The 22,330-nt window shown below is 36.5% G+C and overlaps 1 protein-coding gene across 18 annotated transcripts in view; it reads right to left on the reverse strand.

The window, feature by feature from the left end:
- Positions 1-22,330, reverse strand: part of rg (A kinase anchor protein rugose) — a 416,363-nt gene that overhangs the window by 100,858 nt on the left and 293,175 nt on the right. For all 18 annotated transcript variants that reach the window (XM_069131579.1, XM_069131556.1, XM_069131578.1 and 15 more), the window contains exons 3-6: positions 2,370-2,496; positions 2,176-2,276; positions 1,927-2,022; positions 376-497 (exon numbers count right to left, since the gene is read on the reverse strand). In XM_069131579.1, coding sequence (XP_068987680.1) covers positions 376-497; positions 1,927-2,022; positions 2,176-2,276; positions 2,370-2,496 — 446 coding nt within the window. The remainder of the gene's footprint in view (positions 1-375; positions 498-1,926; positions 2,023-2,175; positions 2,277-2,369; positions 2,497-22,330) is intronic.

A 22,330-nucleotide genomic window follows, 5' to 3' on the forward strand; every position in this document is an offset into this window, starting at 1 on the left:
TCTTCCGAATAACGATGTACTTTGTAAACGGAAACAACAGTTGTCGATTGTATGGAAATCGAATTGTTTCCGCGTGACGGAATGCGATCAAATTGTTGCACGATGCAACACTCGAATAGGAATCTTTTTTTTCGCGCTAACTCAAACGGAGCTGCGTTTAATCAAATTCGAACGGTCGAACATGAAGGAATTTGATCGGCGCGTTTTTCCCCTGGCCCCAATTTCCTCTGTTTTATTCCAAGTTCCGCGTATTTCTCTTACTCTCGTTCGTGAAAGTCGGCAACGTAAACGATTCTTTAAGGTAGCCAGTACTAGCCAGGCCACTTCGATTCGAGAGAGTGTTCCCGCAAGAGGGCTTGATGTAAGAGCACTTACCAATAGAGGTACGGCTTTTCTCGTTCGATATTAACGGAGTTGATAGGATCCAGACGGAACCACGTGGTAAACGTGAATCCATTCTCGTGTGGCCATTTCGCGAGCGGTGGAAGGACGATCGCCTGACAAAGTTGCAGAAATAATTAAATAAGCTCGAGTAGAATTAGAATTTTATTATATTACATTATAGAGAGGTACTTCATTTACCATTTATACTGGTTCTAGTTATTTATTTATACCTCCTGGTTTTCTGACATAGAAAGACGCCAAAAACTACTTAATAATTGATGTGATCTTGTCTGAAGAGGATCTTATGTTAATGAAATTAGGTTTTTCATGGGTGGGTCGTGCAGTTTTCCAATATGGTGCAATACTTCAATATAATATCACGATAATTAGGTTTAGGTATAGGTGTATTTGGAAAATAAGCTGCCAAACTTTGGCAATATGTTGTGCGTATTTTTAACGACTATTCATTTTCTTCCTCATATTTATATAATTTTTAATAAATGACTTACAGCTTACGATCTTCATGAAGATATACGAAATGCTCGTTTAAAATGTGTTAAATTTTGAATTTTTACTCGATGAATTAAAATTTCTGTCTTAAGTATGTACTCGCTGCATAAAAACTTTATTCAAACTTCGTAGTAGACGCTTCCCCTTTGACTTGTACTCTTTCAAAGTTATATATTAAAGGAAACGCTCGAAACAGTTCCCCGAATAAGAAACTTCTTTTCCTTAACATTTTCTGTCATATCGAAAGTTTCTGTCTCTAAAACTCATTGAATAGCTACCAACGTCTGCACCGGACGACATCTGTTCCGATGGATTTTCGCAGAGTTTTATGTTCTTGCTCTACCTTCGTCTTTTTGTTCGATCATGAAATGGATTGCTATGTCGATGCTAAAATAACATTTATTCTAATACTAGAGAAATTTGTTCAAGTATTCTCTTCAATGCGCAAGTTTGAAAATGGCTTTGTTTAATTTTGAAAGGAATGATTCTTATAGCTTTAAGAAGTGGAACACAATTCCAAAATTTGGCACCTCGTACATTGGTGATTCTGTGTTACATAAATCAAACGCTTTTATTTATTTTTTAGAGAAAAGGGAATTGAAATAAGAAATTTTTGAATTGCAAGATGAATCAAGTGTCAAGATCGAAAAAATCTGATAGATCTACTTAATATTCAAGGAGTCTTAGAAAAATTTACTTGTACGGAAATTGTTTCAAATTATTGCGAACTACGTCTTGGATTCTATCCTTTACGTTTAAAAAGATATACGTTTGATCTTGATCGAGTTTTAGGTTCATTCATAATTTGGAATGATTTTCCAGCTGTTCGCCTATGGAGTTCGACTGGACGAAGAATCAATAGGTCATTTGATTCGACGGATTAAGAGCGAGTAGAAGTTCCATGAAACAAGGCGAATTTTCTTATCGAAAGTTTAATAGAGTTCAGAATCGAATGGCATCTTCCGCGAGGTCGTAACAGGAATATCCGGTGCCGGAGAGGAACGGCTGAGAGAAGGATGAAAATCGACTTACCGATCCCTTTCTGCCGGGAAAACTGAAAAACACGTCGGGTCCGTTCCGTTGCGGCATCTGACGAAGAACGTTTAACAGTTTTGCCGAGTGTCGTGGCTGTGACATACAAGAATACAATAAAAATTCTACACAATACATCATACAAACTTCTACTCAAGAGTTTTAGGAAAGTTTCGTTAGTTTCTTTGAACGTGAATAGTTCTCTTTCGAAAGAAAATTTGTATTTCTATATCTTTTGGATCTTCTTACCCATTTCCCTTTTACAGCTTTCATAGCACCGAATAGAAGTTTTAACTCCTTCACCGTTATACTGTAACTGGCCAGCACTCCAAGCATGTCGATCAGTAGATCTATCGAACAGAGGAACATTGCTTGTTGTGTAAATTGCACGTATGGACTATTATAGACGCGATCAGGATTAGAATCGTTTGATAAGGATTTACCTGCGACGACAGTTTCAGCGCGGGACAGCCGAAGCAGCACGTGTTCGATGAGGCTTACGTCTGTACATGCTTGTAAGTTGCGCACGCTCTTCCTTAAAATAGCGATGAACACGCTCCATATTTCAGCCTGTAACAAACAAAAGATACAAAACATGAGAAAAATAAAAGTATCATTTCATTGCTATGAATGTATTCTCCAAGTGTAAAAATATTTTTAAAAAATTGCAATTTCACACGACGGACTGAAAATCGTACGAGTGTAAGTCAAGATCTGGAGAATTTGAAATTTATTCAGGTATTTTAAATTCTTAAAGGTATAATCCCTTTAGCTTAATTAATTAAGCAGAATAATTATAACTTTATTCTCTGCTGCGATACGTGTACGTGACTTGAAAAAATATAATGGAATTTTTACAACAGCAAATGTTGCACGCTGTTTCATGAAAAATGGTCTTCCACACTGCAAGTTAATCTAAATGAGCCCGTTCTTACAACCTCTTCCACTGAACTATAACAAATTCCAAAACCCATACCCAATCACGAGTTACGTAAGTATTAAACGATACATTAACGCGAGCTCCATCGGCAACCATAAGGCCTACTTTAGTGGTGGTAGTTAATATCCAAATTATTATATAGCGCTATTGGTTAAAGTTATCCAAGCCTAGTCATTGGATCAGAGATCAGAAGTGAAGCAACAACCAACGAACGAACTCGCTTTTAATCCGTTACTAATACGTGAGCGAAGTCACGGAGCGACATAATCGTGGAAAGCAAGAGGAGGCCAAACTGAAAAGCATCCAGCGACCGCCGACACCGTTGAAATCCCGAAAATGCGGTGGAAATTTCACCGGCTTGGAATTTCCGAAGTTTCGCCGAACGAGAGTTTAAGGGTATCCTATGTATATCGGATAACGCGATAGGGTGGTTTTTCGTACGTGCATGGAATTAAAGGGGCGCCGCAACTCGAGTTAATCCCCGAGGGAAAGACGTTTTGTGTAGAACATTCAAGGTTTGGCCTCTTTGGGGATTCGTGACAATTCTATCGATACCGATGCGAGGATAAACGAGCTCGTGCCGTAAGTAAATCGATCCTTTTCCTGAATAATTACGATGAATTGAATCTAAGTTGAGAAACTATGGCGAATAAAGAGCGAAATTTAAACAAAGTGAACTTTGGGAAAATTTTCTAGCTTTAGTAACGTGACAATCTTTGTAGCGTGTATAATGCCAGTTAATTAAAAACGAATGACGTAGTCTTGACACGTTGTTTGGCGCAGGTTTGCTTGATTGACTTTTAAATAGCAGTTTTAACGTCTTACAGCAAAACTTTATGTCTCTACTTTTCAATGCTCAACGTTTCAGTTAATTAGTTTCATAGATAGAACCTCAAGATATTGAGTAGTAATATCTTCCAAAGGTTATTGGAATACTTCTGTTCTTCGGTAATAAATTTGCTGTACACAGACTAATTAAAATATAGAGTGTTTTAATAGCTATTTAAAAAAAAAGAAGGTGAGAGAACGTACAGCTTCTCTTCTTTTTAATTTTCAATCAAAGACGGGTAATAATTCTTCCACTCCGATTTCATCCCATACGTTTAAAACAGTTTATCAATTAAGAATTTAAAAGTAATGAAAGTATCGCGGCCCGGTATAAATTGCACACAGAAATTTACATCGTAAATTACGTTCAATACTTCACAGCACTCATCTCCGTACTCTACAAGGAATATGGATGGTATATATAGATAGTCGTGTAATCGAGTTTTTAAATTGGCATTTCGTTTTTCCCTTCAATTTTTAAAACGAAAGAAATTTCAGTTCAGACAAACTACCGTTCCTGTCTTTACCGTTCATTTATAGGTTGTATGACGAAACTATTTCTATCTTTAATAAATATAATAAACGTTATTCAATAATACATCACCGACGTTGAAATAATTTCGATATTCTTACATTTCCATGAACCTCGTAAAACGATCAATTATTTAACATAATATTCTATTTTCGAACATGAATTTCTTGACGTCGCTTAAAATCGTGAAAAATACGCTTCCAACAGTGTTCGACAGAAAATAAGAGGGAATGTTGAAAACTACTAAGAAACACATCGCGTAGAATTCGTAACGAGTAAAAGTTATTACCTTGGATATCGAATTTATTCAATGAATGTCTTTCCGTAATAATACAGTGGCATTGTTTCCACAACGATGTCGTTACAATACTACGTTTCGAAGACAGTGTATTGCGCATCGGGGCACGTAAACAATGAAATATAACCGAAACGAGGCGTCGTTCGTGTAACACCGAATTCAGCGTGAATCGGTAATATCGTCCGATCGAAGACGATTACACGTGCTTCGATGAAATTAAATTCTTTGACGGTTTCGATGCCCTCCCTCCGTGAATTCGCGTAAATTTCTGCACGTGAAATTTTCATTAATTTTTTCAGAAAACAACAAGGGAGAAAACCCAGAACAAACCGTCAAATATATGTAATATTACTATAAATTTAACGCTTACTTGTTGGGAAAATTGAACCAGGCTTCTCCTGTAGCAGCGGCTTTGTGTTAACACACCTTTCTTATCGCACGACAGAATTTAGACTACGGCTCTCGTCTCGCTACGCTTGTTATTATTACAAGAACGTTTCTCTCCTTTGATCGACCGATGGTGTTGTCGTTCTCCAATTTGTGTTGATATATTGACTCAACACGTAGGTATTATTGATGTCGACGAAAATTTAACCACTGTTAACCCCTAACCTACGATTTACGTTCGAGAATTTTGGGCCCAAAACGTAAACAAGGTATTATATATTATATTATATATTATATTTGGCCTGTTCATCGTACTACGGGCTATGTTCGTAATATTTACGTTTGGCCCGATCATCGTACAAGTCGACTGTGGATATTTATGCATTTATAGAAAATTTAAATATATATTTATTAACAATACATATTTCAATATATATATTCCATATATTCCATATTCCATATATATATTCCATATATATTGAGATATGTTCTGTTAATGAATATAAGTCTTTAAATTTTATATATATTTCTTTTTACATATATGGAATATACACAATAATAAAAAATTAATAATCAACATTTTAATGAATTCCTAATAGAAATAAAATATATAGAAGAACAATATTTCTTCATCGCGCATTTTCTTCTGCAATTCATCAGTCATGATAGAAAAATTCTTCCCTTCTTCTTCTAGAATTGTCGTCTCAAGCTCTAATGAATATTGCGAAAATATGTCGCGAGGATGCCAGCTGATCTCGCGCAATCATGTTTTTCATGGGATCGTTCACTTTCGTCTCTGGGACTCCGTCCATTTCGCTTGGTGCATTAAACTGTACTTGCAGGACTGGCACCCACTTTTCAACAACCGTGTCACGCTAAAAGCTACCAGTCGTGTACGGCTTTTAAAGCTGATTGCGACACCAAAGAGCGCTATTCTTTCGAACATTACCATGTTTGATGGACGTCACTTCAGCGCCTCTTTTTACATTCGTATATTCTTCTGATCGTAAGATCGATTTATTGGCCTTTCATATCAAATTCGTGTAGTATCTATCCATTTTGTGAATGGTATATTGTAAATGTAATATGGTTTTATATCACGATCCTTCGTGTGCATTGAAATGGTTTACTGGAATTAGGTCAACTTGAAGAAAATGGATCAGTAAAACATGGACGGTTTTGAGAGAAAAGCGTGATATTACAATTTAATTTTGAACACGATGTCCTAGAAACTATTTGCAAAATTTGGTACTTGCTCCGTCCATTTAAATATAAGGAGTTAGTAATATTTTATCGAATTAATTTATTTCAATATTTAATTGATAACCCACCGAACGTCGTTGCGAGTTCAACGTCTTTTATATCTCCTATATTTTTATACTTTGCAATGAAACTGGTATCTTAGATTCAGTTGTGATACCCGAACGAATAAAAAGGAATCTCAATTTTCCAATTTTATATCCACACTATTTTAATCCTCGTGGGATCATATTTTCATTGTCTATTATCTTTGAGACGTCCTAATGGAAAAAGACGATATCGGGAACAAAATATTTCGTTACGCCGTGTTTATCTTTCGCAACTATCCATCTTTCATGACCACCTTACATTTTTCCATAGCATGAATCCAAAGGAAGATATCAACGTGGCCTGCTTTCCTGAACGATTTTAATCTCAATACGTCTTCCGATGAATTACGATAACGGGAGTGACGTTGGCGATGTAATCTTCCGGCAATATCGCGGAACGATGGAGCAAAAAATCCGAACTCCATTTACAGCATTCCTTTGAAGACAGAAAAAATACGATACTCGACCCAGTGAAAAAGTTTGAAAAAAGAGTAAGAAATATTTCTTCGTTAAGAAGATCTAAAAAGAATTTCAAATTCACCAGAAGAATGTGATAATTGAAAAACAGTCTTGATTGCATTTTCTTTGCGATCCAAAGAAACCGTTAATGACGTTCTAATGGAAGGAGATCCAAGAAGTTTCGTTGAAACTAATGACCTCGCGTTTTAAAACTTTATTTCGAGATCTGCTCGTTGAAAAATCCGCTCGTATCGTTAGGTCGTTGCGGATACTTTCAATTATTCTAGGTACGACGTGCACCTCGGTCGTTTGCATATTTAAACACGCCGAGAGCCTCTTGATTAAGTATTGCCGCTCGAGTTGATAACTCGGCGCTGTAGTTGCATCGGATAATGAAAATCGCGAAAGTATCGGCTGAAAGAGGACGAAGAACCGTAGAGCGTTCTCGACGTGGCTGCGAAACGAAACCACAGACGATCTCCCCCCTCGACCCCCTGTTAATTACATCGTTATGAAATCAGTAACCCTTATGCAATTAACAACCTTTATCAAAGTCCCATCATGGGTTCCCGTTTAATCAAATTCTCCTCTCTCGCATTTCTTTCTCGATCCCTTCGTCGATATTGTCCTCTGCTACCCCTTCGCGAATAAATTGAATCAACGACGATACCGTTGACATCTTATTTGAATCTCATTCTTCGCCACTCTTCTTTCATACCTTATAGCTCGGAAGCTCGATATTTGGTTTCTCTTTACCGATAATCGAGACATCGCTCCCACGAAATGCTTTCCATTTGTCACTGCCAATTTTGCGGGCTTTTCAGCGTACGAGACTTTACTTCGTTACACTCTTTGTTTCTTTCTTGATATCTATCAGTTTCGATTGCTAAAACTCACTGAATATTGAGGTTTATTAATATCATGGATAAATGACACTTTAAATACTTTTGTAATCTCTGCGGAATATAATCCAGTCTTATTGCAGCGCTATTGAAATTTCAAAATGTTTCGTATAATATACGCAACATATTCATAAAAAATACCTACGAGTATTCGAATACTTTAACATAATACAGAAAAATAATTGGGTATATGTATTTTTCATTCAAAGTTATCCTTGGCAAGTATCACCGCAGTATCAACATTTTCTCAACGATCTGTTTTTCTTCCATCGTTTATGCTGGCAACATAATCAGCTAACCAAGCGCCATGAATGACCAGCGTGCGGCTCAACTTCGCTAATCAAAGGAGCTTTCCACGGTAAAGAGACGTTGACCTAGTTACTTATTCCCTTTATCGTCTTCGTTCTACCTGGGAACACAATCGATTGGATAAGCGCAGGTATGTGGCCCGATGCAAAATCAAATATGTTTGGAATGTTTGCCGGGTACAAAGGGCGCCGCGGATCGTTCACAGTTCGCGTGATAAACGATTAACTTCCGCTAGGAACATTCAAACTCGGTACTGACGAACCGTGAACATCGTGAAGCCTTTACGATATCCTTCCTTTCTGGCAAGTCCAATGTACTCTCCACAACCGGCCTCCGCATCATACTTTAGATTAGGGCCACGAAGGTTCGCATCAAAGGAAATGCGAGCCTGCACACAGGTACAAACGTATGCAAGAGAAGAAAGTAAGCTTTTCTCGCTCCGTAGACAGCTTCATAGAGAGACTCTGTCTCAGTAAAAATCGCTCTCGCGAATTCTATCAGTCACAAAGCTTCCTTGCGGCTGACCTCGGACTAATCTTCTTGCAAATTTGTTTTCGACTCAGTCAATTTTCGAGAACACGCTGTTTGAAGTGGTTTGCGGCGGAATAGAGAAATGAACCGCGGAGTAATCATTTTGCACAAGTTATGAAAATATTTTCAGTTTGCACAGAGAACGCTTTGTACTTCTTTTCTTTTTTTTTTTTTTTTTGAATCAAAAGTATTGGAATACGAATGTGATTGTCGTTGCTTGAGGCTAGTTATGAAAACGTTTGAAACTCGAGATAGAGAATGTTGGATGTGAAATATGAAACTCGATGATGAAGCCAAAATATGTATCTCTATAGAATTTCGTTAACATTGTGTTAGATCTTCATGGGAGCCTGCACACAGACTAATTACTGTCTAACATTGATCATACATTGTTAAATATGTTTGGTTTATTTTCTCAAGTAGAATCTCAAGTAAATAAAAATTGAATTCTTTCATTGGGTGCATTATATCTAAAAATTACTTGTTGCTAATATGATGATATTTTTCATTCACATCTTTGCCTGTTATTAAAAAATTCAATGTGGAATATATAAAAAAATTCAATCTTGGCTTAACATTTCAGATAAATAAAATGAAAAACTCAGAGTGCTTTTCTTTCGTTTCTTAATCTATTTCTGAATCGCGCCGTTTGTATTAAACCTTCTTGCGCATTGCCTCACACTACACCGGTGCAACCGTGTTGTCATTTGAATCTTCGTTTTTCAGCGAACCGTCGAGCGTGTAAGCGTGATTTCAACCCACTCGGTTCGCAATATCGCGCTAGCAAACAAACGATTACGCGAGATCACGCGAGGTTTCATAAATGTATGAATCTTCGTGTTTTCATCAAGGGGAAGAGAAAATAAAGATCTGGCAGGAGCTGGTTAAATTTTTCGACAAGGAGTGTAATGACAAGCGGCGCGGTAAACGAAGAGTCGGCTAGCACCAGCTCATTTAGAGAAACGAACAAACAATGCTCCTTTTAATCAACTTTTTGACTTTAATTGACTTGGCTAAGATACCGTCCGTCGCGTTTATAATTTCCTTTCCTGGCAGATTTCCGAGTAAAAAGTTTCACTCCAGATGGAGGATCGGTTTAATGGCCAAAATCAATTGGCTGCTCCAAGTTGGCGCGATATGAATTTCGCTGCGTCACGTACAGTGTATCGTGAAAGTATTCGAACAGAGACCTTTCATGAATATATTGCTGTTCAAATACTTTTGTGAGCTACTGTAGTTACTTCGTTGCCTTACTTTTTATCGTTTTGTCATTATTTTGTAATTACTTTACTTTGAAACTATATTGTAATTTGTTACAAAATGTAATTTTACGGCGATAGATCGAATCTTACTAATCGTCGGTGATGAGTTTGAAGTTGCTGACATCCTAACGATGCTTGTAAATGAGAATCTCACGCATTGGTACTTCAGTGATAAGCTCGCAATTGCAAAGGTTTATAATTGTTTGCGTCAATAATAGCAAAACGAAGGAGATATAATCGAGAGATTTATAGAGCTTTGATGAAGGTATACACGCAAGGTCACCAATATTTCCTTGTACAAAACGTTGGTGCTTTCAAAACAAAACAAAACAACCAAATGTTCCGTATTATCTGGTATTATCTGGTTCTTTACGAAATATTTCTTCTTGATAGTGGAAGATCTTTGAGATAATTTTATTTCAAGAAGAATGTTTATCATACTCTCTCATTTGCGTATTAAAATATTCATATTAGAGCATTTTATTAAAATAAATCTTGTGATTTAAATATTCTTTATTGAACTACTCTTTGTAAAAAGATCCGCTACCCGATTTACACGTTTTTTCCACCAGCAACATTATCAGATAACGGAACGTTAGAAGGAACGACTTAAAGAGCAGCATAATGACGGCATAATTCTCCTCTATTCTCTTTCATTTCGCGAACAGGACGTCAAAGCAACAATGGCACTCATCTATTTTTCATCGGTCCGCTTTACTCTGTCTTTTCTAATAATGAACACGGCAATTATCTTCATGTCAACGAAAGAAAATGCAGTCATTAAAACTACCTTACGAAACCTTTTGCTAAATTGCCTTAATTGGCCAATTAATTAGAGATGATGGAAGATAGATATAAAATGTACAAAATTATAAGTTGCCAAACCACGAAAACCATATTGTTTTATCATTATAAAATTAGCAAACAGTATTTTTATCACAGATTTCTCTTGTTTAATTTTAAATAAAGTATTATATTATACATAAATATTATAAATAAATATTTTAAAAATATTTTAAAAGAAATATCCTCTTATATCATCATTAGATATTAAAAATTCTTTTAATAATTAGAATTTCATTCCTGACACGGTCGCACAATTATAAAAGAAAAATAAAGGTATATTATACAATACTTTTTAATTATCGTTTATAATTAACGCTGACGGACATTTTCTAATATAAAATGTCCAGATCTCATTTGGAATTTTAAATTGCCATCAAATTGAAACATATTTATACATAAGCAACATATTCCGATAAATAATATTTCTGATTGTACATAACAATTTAATAATAAAATACAGTTATCAGGTTAAATAATTTCATAAATACATTTATATTTACTATGTAATTAACTTATAAGTCTGTAAAATCTTACTCAACATACAGCATCCGGATTCTCCAGATAATATTATTAATATTCTTAACATCTTTAAATATCATTATTTCTGCTTAAAATCTATAAGAAATTCAATAAACAAAACAGCAAATTATATATATAACTCGCATCATCATTTTTTTTTCTGTCTTTCAAATCGCATGATATATTCTTAATGTAAATACTCTTCAAATTTTACTGTTTTATGGTGACACAGTGTAACATGAAAATATCGACGATGGAGGGATAAAGAGAAAACGTATGTAGGCGAGCAAAATCACTTCGTTGAAGCGTGAAATGAAAGGGATTCAATTTGTGTGCTTGCTCTAAATGACTGTGACACGGTGTCGTGGATGTGTTTGTGTTTATGTAGATTGCAAGTTAAATCGAAGCAAGATGGCCACTATTACCAGTGATGGGCAGAGAACGATGGATAGAATAAGTTTCCTAGTCCTCGCAGACGGCAAACATTCACGCTGCACATGGCCTTCATTTGCATTTCCTGTATGACCTTACTTTCGGTCGTAACGGTAACGGCTCGTTCCTCGCTTTGCTTCTCCCACGATCTCGTGTTCGCGCTGCCCGAAATCGATATTTCCTTTTAGGTACCATCGCATCGTCGACATCGCATCGTAAAACGTCTACTATTGAATGGAACTATAAGCGATGGAAAAGGAATGCGCTACAGCGAAAAGCTTTGCACAGGATGAGGTAGTCGGTGTAATGACCTGGAAAATTGCTGATATTCCTTATTGAAATAAACTCAGGATAATAAATTTATGAAACCGATCCGTATAATTTCTTGTACCTCATAAAGAAAGAGTTTTTTTTTAAATTTGACGTTTCATAAAGAGATTCTTGTACTGTATATTAATATCGTGGAAAATAAAAAATACGAGGAGATTATTTATGTTGAAAGATATCTTTGCTACTCAACGCGATTCACTGTTCTCTGAATTTTGCGGAGTCGTAAACTTATGATTACGCTCGTTTCCAACGATATACCAGGGACATCGATTTATGTACATTTAATTGTATTAGAATGAGTCTGTTTTAAAATAACTAACTGTGGAACTTCAAATGTTTATTAAGCTAATATTCTCATTACACTAATGTTTGAAATATAACAGAAAAATTATAACCGGACCTCTTATGAAATATTTATAAAATAATCATTTATTTCTATAGACAACTACGATAAATTAATAGTAATAATTACGAAGGATATTATTACGAGACACGAGATAGAGACACGAGAATGGATTTCACAACTGCTTGGAAGCTTGCACGGAAAAAGCTGTTCGTGCGCTAATTGCGAAAGAAGGAATGGAATGGCCGTTTCATAAATGATTACAATGAAATACCAACTGGTATTATAGATGTCATAACTTAGCGATAGCACGAAGGCTTGCGGCATTCTCCGGAACAACTGGGAATTGGTCTGAGGATGCCGTGAATTCCTGTGTTCGTCCGTTCTGATGAACGTCCTGTCGACACCGTTCTCGCTAGAACTTTGCTCCGAATTCGACTTGTAACCATTGATGTTTCTTCGTGCAAAAATTCTTCCTGTCATAGCCAATAACCGTCACCGTATTACAAACAGGACACTGGAATACTAACACGGTTGTCTAATTGATATATTGCGAAAGTTGATGAATTTTCGTCTCTAAAAATTGAAAGTAATTGTGCTTAATTCATAAATAATTAGGTTTTGTGTTGAATAACAACTAAGCAAAGAAAGAAACATTTCTTTCTGTTAAAAGGTAACGAAATTTCTTTGATATAGTCGTAAGACGGAATTGGTCGATTCAATCATTTAGTTATACTACTGCGTCTGATTACTACACACTGATTCGAAGATAGACAAACAAGGTACAGAATCGAGCTGCAATGAGTAGCTTTCTCGTGTCCCACGAACTTTAACATAATTTTTAATTCGGAAATAAATCCTACCATTTATTATTAATTATAATATATGTAAATCAAAAAATATAACTACATTCTCCCGTTTTTTATCCTCTGATACTTTTGCATTTTCTCTTTCTCTTCTCGCTTCTTTTGTCATCAAGCTTTAATTCTTAATCGGAAGAAATACACGATACCACGAAACTCAATTAAAATTCCTACTAGCCATATTCTAGGAAGACCGCAGCTCTTAAAATTTTAATCTTTAACCCTTGATCCTTGATATAAAATAATTAATTATACATACAATTTTACATTCTGACTAAATTGCGAAGCCATAATCTGCTTGTCGATCGGTACTTGGCGTGTGCGTCGATATATAGTGAAAGACACTCGTTCACAGTTAGTAGCTCGAGGAAAATAGAGCTATATGGGATGGCTACGTTTCAATTACCTCGGTGGCTGGTCTCTTCGCCGTCCCGCAACTACCTAAACCGATATACGGAATTTGCCTAAGCCCACGGGTATGGAGCAGCGTCGCGGGAGCTAGATAAATATGACGACGACGCTGGATGCAGGACATGGACCGTTTCCCTTTTACCGGAACGCAATTTAGATTCTATCTCATCGGGACGAAACGCGAGCGCTCGAGCCTTTCGTCCGGATTGCGTTTTTCTCCCCTACACCTCCTCTTACTTCCACACCCCCTTGGATACACGATTTTCGTTTCTCCCGGCTGTATTTCCAATCTTCGTAAATTGAAGCCTCGGCTGGAAGCACGCCCGTACACTGATTTAGTTAGATAAAAGAAAAAAAGAAAAACGCTCATCGCGGTTACGCCTGTTATATTCGAGGTTCGATTGCTTCGTAATTATGATTGCCCGATCGTTACCGTTTATCCTCTTTGTATCCAGCACGCGTATTACTCGCGGGATGGTTCAATTTTGTGAACGTCACCGATAAACCTATTTCGTGCAGATTAAAGTATTATGGGAATATAGGTGTATCGACGGCATAAGTTTTTTTTATTTTCTTGGAAGATATATTTGTGTATGTATTTAAGTAAGAAACTGTAAGAGAAGTTTAGTAAATAATGAAATTTTTATAGGGTCTTTCGAGAGAATTATGTATCTAAGGGGTAAAAGATGCGTGACTTTATTTCCTTTGATCAGATACCATTGTTTGCTCGAGAAGAAAAATATCGTGATTAATTCTGGTGAGAAATTATTAATTAGAAATTATTGATTATTGTTGAGGTTATTAGATGTATAAACAGAGAAACGCGTGGATAAATTGTAAGGTAGAAAATGTAATTTAATACAGAAGTGTAAGTACAAGTAGGAATATAATTTGAGCTGGTCCAAATCCGCACGCTAGCAGTGTTACCCTATAACTGAAAACCCCGAAGCCAACGTCGCCTGTCTACTGTTTATGATCTGCCTTCGTCTCAGTCTTTTGTCTATACGCTGTCGATGGCTTCAGTGCTTGAGAAAACTAAAAAGATCAGATGTAGAGTTTTCTTAGAAGTGCTGATCACTTCAACAATTATTAATAAGAATAGTTGAAAGAAGATGAATCATGTATTTGCATACCTTTGTTTCGAAGTTCCTTTTAGCTTAATTCTTATGATCGAAAAAGATTCGAATCAATTAGGAAGAAAAGGTTTCAGACTTACAATTTCTTTTCTTTCTTCGATAGTATTCACGTTACCACATTTTCACGGAGTGCAAGATTTCAAACAGAGATTACAGGGATTCTAATTTCCGAAAGGTAGCATTGCATAGTTGCACTTAAGTAAAATCGAGGGAACCGTTCGGAGGATCTTCATTGGCACTCTCACGGTCTCACTGCTATTCACAATCTTCTAAGAATACCTTAGACTTTAGGGGAAATGGGAACTGAGCAATAGCTTTAAATTAGTTTCGAAGAATCACAATTGCTAACTATCGAACTGTAAAGTACGTGAACTTTGATCTCTCGTTAACGCGTATTGCTATGCCGTACTTGGATCTTGAATCACGTTCAGTTTGATCTCAAGATCTTTAATTCAATCTTAAGCTTAACGTAGCATTCAGTGATTAATCATTCAGCGTTCAAATAGCTTTTACGATCGATAATTCGTTCGACGAATCGTGCAAAATTTAATTTTGTTTTTGACGAAGCAGTATAACGTCAAAGTGTATTGGATGTTTCATTCAATTAATGCTTCGTCTATAGCTTAATTAACCATTTCATTATTTATTTGCAGAACTTTTTTGTTCCTTTAGGATCAAATCTTAGTTCCTGCGGATTAAATTTCTATGCTTTGAATGCATGAAGGAAAATACACTCTTCCTTTGATATTAATTCGTGCAAGAACAAGAATTTTCAAACGAAGTCCGAGTACGATGGTCGAAGGACAGGAATTTTAGACGTAACGTGTTCACTTGCGAGATTTCAAATAAGCTCTCCCGGGCTGGTTAAATATGAGGGCGAATTTTCGTAAGAGGGAGCAATACGTGGCAAAACGAGAGTCTGCAGTAAAAGAGTTTACAAGAAAATATTAAAAAGTCGAGGAGGTCTGAAGTAAGTACCCGAAGCCAACAGCTTAACGTGGTATATACACTTAAATAAACCCTTCATATTTTCTAATTTAACACTTTTATTACTTCTATATTTTGACGTAATAAAATTGAACTCATAAAGTTGAATCGATCGTCAACAGAACGAAGTTATGACTATAAGAATAGGAAAAATATGACTATAAGAGTTTTATTCAATAAATTAAAAGTAACAAAGATTCCTTGAAATGTAAATATACTACGATATTCACAAATTACCAAACACCAGTTAATTTAAATTTTTCATCGGACTATACCAAACTTTATCCGACTTTAAATCAGTTTAAATCTATAAAGAAGCTTTCTCTTCGTTTTAGACGCATTCCGTCGGTGTTTCGCGAAAGTTGATAGAAATGTCGATCGCGTTCTCCGCGGACTACGCAAATCGAAAGAGTGCTTCCCATAGACACGTACAAACGTGCAGGAGTACGATTACCGCCGTGTCAGACGGTAACGAGATAACTTGAAAGAAAAAAGAACGCTCTGTGCTTCTGTCAGCAACGTTCATGTAAAACGAAGGCGAGACAGAAGATAGTTGAAGGGATGATTGAGGGAGAAAAAGGACAGGACGATGGAACGAGGAAAAGCTCCTGAAGGAGAGAGGAAATGGAATCGTGCTGCGGATTAATGACGCTACTTTCCCAGTGATTCGAACGTGTCAATCAATACCTACGGTTATCCTCCCTAGACGTCCGATATCAGATTGCACTCGTCATTTTTGAGGATCTCTTGTTGTTTGACTCGCGTTCGTTCGGGCTTGGATTTCCACAAAGGTGTCTTGTTATTCTTCACTTCGTACATCCCTTTTTCTTTTGAAATAACGCGAAATAAAGCATCCCCGGACACTAAGTCGGAAACAAACAAGATTTTTGAACGAAACGTGTGACTTGAATTTTCCTTCGTCATTTAACCATCGGATAAAATCGTAAATGGAGATATGAAAGCTTTCCATGGTAAGTGTTCAAATACTTTCGTGACTCAGTGTAGGTGTTTGCCAGTTTGTACTACTTGTATCAGTTTGAAAAAGATTAGAATCTGAATGAAACGAGACTTTCATTGTACTGCACGATTTTTATTTAACTTTTTAATTGCGTCAGCAAAAGGACGTGGAAGTTTCCTTTTCAGATGCGTTTAACTGGCTGAGTGAAAGAACAACGCTATCGTCGGAAAAGTTCGAATTGAATCGGGAAGTTGCAGCTCGTTAGAGCGTTTATAATCCGCTTACGAGCGAGTTAACTTCGAGTTCCAAGAAAAACAGATCAAAAGCGATTTGTTCGAATTATAATCCACGATTCTGGTTATCGGAAGAGCTTCCACGCGCGCCAGGTTATGGCGGGGCGTTTAAAAACGATCGGCAAACGCGTTCGAGTTATTGCTGTTGAAATAACGTTTCCGCAGTTTGCCTGTTTGCCTTTCGTTCGTGCGCTTAAACATGCACTACGAGTGGAAAAGCAAACCAATTAGTTAAGCAATGTGCCACGTTTCCACGGTGAAAACGCAATAATTTTGTTTTTGTCGATGATACGAAATACGCGTCGGAGGAATGCCCGGTAAAATAGATTTCAGAATTCAATTACGTTATTTTGTGTTCGATTAAAATAATTCGTCACCTGCGTCGTATAAAAACTAATTTCAATATTTGTGGATTATGGTTCTACAGATTTTATCTGTAGGAAAAAATATCAATTTTCTACTTTTAACTTCAATTCTTCAGTAAATCTTATCGAATACAAAATATAGTTTTTCAATATTTTGCATCTAACACGGTATTACATTTGTTAAGAAATGCACATTTATACAGGGTGGTTGGTAACTGGTGATTCTACGCGAAAAAAGAAGTCGAAAATATAGAATAAAAATTAAAAAAAAATTTTTTTTTTTAATTTTTCCATCGAGACAACGATCTACAGTGAGATCCGTTACAACGTACCGCACGCGTACCGAGCGAAAATTCAAAGTCGATTTTCTCGAAAACAAAGCCTCAAACGAAAAATTTTTATTCTATATTTTCAACTTCTTTTTTTCGCGTAGAATCACCCCCTTTCCGTTTGTACCACCAGTTACCAACCACTCTTTATACCATATACAAGATTGTAATAGGAAAGGTTCAAATAGGTTCAATAGAAAAATTCAAAAGATTATTTTCGAACAGTTGTAATAATTTAGGATGATTTGCGAAAAGTGGCACGAAACAGGATACGATACACACGGTTCGATAATAACGCAGGTGGAGTGGATTGACGCGAACGGGAAATTGCACGTGGAATTGTTAATTACCGTGCGAACGTAACCTAATGATGCGGTTCGGATCGGAAGATATTGGATCTGTGCCGTGCCGGCTGCTTCCTAAATCGATCGAATCCTCGTTGTAATTCCAAGTACATGTCTCCTAAAATTGCGATATCGTGTTTTACACGCAATCGCAAATCTATCCCGCCGTCATCGACAGTCGTTCAGTAGGTCATCGGTGGATTTCAGAGGATGTGCAAACGATCAGGTTTCTCTAAAGAATTATAAGCTGAATGAATATGAACTTTTATTGGAGCGAAATAAAAATTTTTTAAAATTTCAGAGATCTTCGTATATTAAAAGATAATATTATTCGCACCTGTTTGATTTGTAATAACGATAGATTTTTAATATCAGTAGAGAGCAAGTTTACTTTAGTATTTTTATTATCTTTATATATATATGTAGTTCAATTAACTACCATATTTTTCATTTATTTTATTATTACTATTCTTATGGTAAAATTATTATCAACTTGGTAAAATTTGTTCAATCTTGTATAATGCTAGAATGCTTGTATAATGTATAATGCTAGAGATGTAGAAGTTTTTCGAACTGTGGATAAAACAAGTCGAAGTGAAACTGCTGACCACAAAAATTCTTATAAAACGCTTAGAATCGTGACGTCCGCGAATGTGTCGTGCAAATATATCGAAAAAGAACTCGAAAAATAAAGTAGCGAGCTGCGAGCAAGAAGCTGAAACGACAGAAGCATCGGAGCAGTAAACCAGAAGCTGACATCCTACCTTCCACGTCGTCGAATTTTCTAAACAGGTCAATGAAAAGGCAACTGTTAGCTTCCAGCAATTCCTCGTTGTCATTGGTATTTGCCAATTCCTCGAGGTGGTGCAAGAATGTTGGCACAACTTTCGTTAGCTACTGTCATCATGTACATGTAATTTGCTTTAACTTTAAGGTAGAAATGGTGAGATAGGTTCACAAGATTTACTCGAAAGAGAACGTGAATAACGTCTTGTTAATAATTTTAAGCCAATTTCACCATTTCCTGTTCTATCACACATTATCGTTAGCTCTATTTTCTAAATAAAATATCGAAAAGATAGCAAAGATAGATAAAGATGAAATTTTCTATAAAAATAATTGGAACTGAAAGTAATACGACACATCAAAGGACATTTTGCAACTCTCTTAGAAGACGTAGCCACAAACAAGACACAGAACTTGATATCATAATCCAAGTGTTGGAAACTCAGTTGATAGGTTTCGTTGATAAATCTCGCATCTTATCCCATATCTTATCTGTGCTAATACAACTTCTTGCTCTAAACTACCGTCGATCGATCTCCAGTCTCAACAAGATTACGCAACGAGACACTTCTCAGGTTCCTACATCTGAACAAGTTTTCGCTTACGTGGATGATTTAACGATCGCTTTTACGCAATCGCGCGATTCAATCCTATTTTTGTGCCGGCATTTATCGAAAGCACCGAGGGATCAACGATTTCGAGGATTATCGATGGCCGTGTAGTATTCTTCGCAGCTTCTGATTCATCGACGTCAAACCCCTCGAACTCTTTGCAATTCGCATCGACACGAGTATTCGGAATACGAAACGGAAATTAGAAACTACGAGATCCTCGAACGCGTTCGATGCGTTCTCGTACACGTAAAATGACAATAGACTCGACGCGATAATAACACCTATGTGGGTATGTGTTAAATGTGACTGGGAAGATTAACTGTTTTGCTCAGTTCGCGGAGCATTTGACACGTTCGTTCCGGAAAATTAATATTCGTGCGAGTATACAAGATGAATGAAATTGAGCAACCAAGCTCGAGATTTTCAACGACTTCGATGTAATTTCGGGATTCAAGCTTCGTGACGTTACACGTTTCCATGATTACGTTCGAGAGTTGAATTTCGATGCAACTACCCCCTTTCTCCATCTCGATTGAAGATTGTCACCGGCCTCGGCATAAGGAAGTTAAATTAAACGGATACGAAAAATGATTCGTGTTCCTCGGTGTCTATGAGTTACAACGAACTCCTTTAATTATTGTAGGTATCACAATTGGATAATCGTTACGTAATAAACAACTTTGTAATTTCTTGTTAGCTTTGTTACTAATTGAACGCGTTTTAACCTTGCACCATAATTTACCAGCTACGTAATATTACTTAGACAAGTTACAAATTACAGGTTATAAACTTCCATTAAAATACCAAATATTTAAGCACTTTTAAAACAAGCTTCTCGATTCTATCGAAACAGCAATTCTCGCGAGATTAATTTACCGTGTAACGAGCAGTTCATAGTAAAAGTACTGTGATCGCTTTTTAATAAGATAGCGAAGAGGTAAGAGAGAACGGAATATTCCGAGGACTTTTTGCTGAGGTGGAATTGGCTCGATCAGAATGCAATGGAGCGAGAGGCTATCACACGCAGCGTTGGCCAGCTCCAACTTCATCGCCTCATCACGTCCTTATCGACTCCATACATCAGGCGGATTTATTCCTACGTATCTTGACCTTCGTTCGTGGCTATCTCGTCGAAAGTATCGCCACGTATACGGTGATCCACGTTTAGATTCATGGAATCACGGCAATCTTGTGCACCCGACCCTTCTTTATTTTTGATCCTGATCGAAAGAATCGAAATCCTAGCAGTTTTGTAGGTTGGGATTCCGGTTTACGAGTATCGAGAGCAACCAAGGGAATTGTTTCTAATAATAAAGCTATCAGGAGTGCATTTTTGTTCGTCGTTACCGTACTTGAGAAGGTCTGCGACCGATTATCTGAAAAATAATGGTAATAATGTTAAAAGATTGGATTTCGGTTCGATTTACCAGTCGTAAGGTTAAACGAGATTTTCGGATCAAAAGATGCTTAGGTGGTTCGAGCTTAAAGCCTCGAAGAGAACCCAGACCTCAGAGTTTCCGAAACTCCAATCATTCTCAACTTCATAGATATGAATAGAATAATCTTGAGATTTATTCGAAATGCAAATTCGTACATTTTACCATTCGAATCCTTTCATCTAGTAGATATTACTTGTATGGAAACAGCGAGATGCGCCTAACTTTCAGAAATGTAGTTATTATTCGCTGAAAGTGTGTTGATTCTTTTTCATCGAGAACCACAGAATAAATGGAAGAGAGAAATATCAAAAATAATACGAATGCGAGAATAATAGAATATTACAAAGCGACGTAATACAATATCGCAAAATAATTTAGGTACGATCAATCCTAAATATTCGCCAGGCCAGACAAAGAGCCGATTTTAAAAGCCTATTGAATCGGAACGTGTGCATTCGTTCGTGGAATCGATGGAACACCACAAATTAAACACCTTCGATCAGTCATGAACGTCGCACTCGCAGATAAAATAATTTTCCAGGTCTAGCGCACCTATCGTTCTGCAACACGTTTCGCGCTACTATTAGTTTAGTATTTATACGAACAATTCTATTGTGTCGTATCAACGAAATATTCACGGCTCAATAATCCTTCGATATTATCCTATAAACGACTTCTATGTTATGTCAAAGCTGAACGTGAGCTGAAGTGCTTAGCGATTTTACTCGAAATTCGAGGGATAAAATACCGTCCGATTCGATTAAATATATCAATTACAGTAGAAGCACTATTTCTACGGATAGATAATGCGTTTTTCTACGCTACCAGTAAAGAAAGATTAATTGTCTCGAGGGAAGATATATAGCGAGTAAGATTGCCGCAAAGAATTTCCACTTTCCTGTGTGGAAAGGAAAATTCCAACAACTGAATCGGGCAATTTTTCACCTGGCGGAGGCTGAGAAAGCGGAGGTCAAGTGCAAGATGTCTTCGTGGACATTTGGGAGTAGAGGCAAGAGTATCGTATATTTCTTTCGAAATATTTTCTTTTATTTCCGTAACTCTGAATCTTACGATTATCTCGTAAAAATAAAAATTATCGGTAAAACATTGTCGAAGGCGACATATACTTTATTCACTGACTTAACACCGGGAAAAACCGTTATGAAGATTGCAAATCTGAATTTTAGGGGGTTTCATGTAGTAATATTTTATGAACTATAATTTGCTAATTATCGAACAAGTACACAATTTTTAAATATTTAAAAATTTGCCAGCCTATACTCCGATTTGATTGTGTATAGCGCATTATCCATATATATATCTTAACGAAGAAATAAATAGGAGAAAAGTCATTCTGTTTTAATAACAAGTATGATGTAAAAGAATAATATCAAAGATCGAATCATAGTGCTCGCAAAAGAAGTAGACACCGAGGAAAGGAAATTGCATAAACATACTGTCTATTTTCTGCAGTAAGGATAAAGAAGGAGGAAGAGATCCTTTCTGTCTCGCTGCTTAATCAAACAGGTCAAGAGGAACGAATGCTAATACAGAAAGAAGTACGGTTGAACCTGTTCGTCTTTTAGCGTCTGTATATTAAAAAAGAATATTA

This window comes from Bombus flavifrons, chromosome 2, assembly GCF_040668555.2.
Source record: "Bombus flavifrons isolate JBK064 chromosome 2, iyBomFlav1_principal, whole genome shotgun sequence".
In the NCBI taxonomy this organism is placed as follows: domain Eukaryota; kingdom Metazoa; phylum Arthropoda; class Insecta; order Hymenoptera; family Apidae; genus Bombus; species Bombus flavifrons.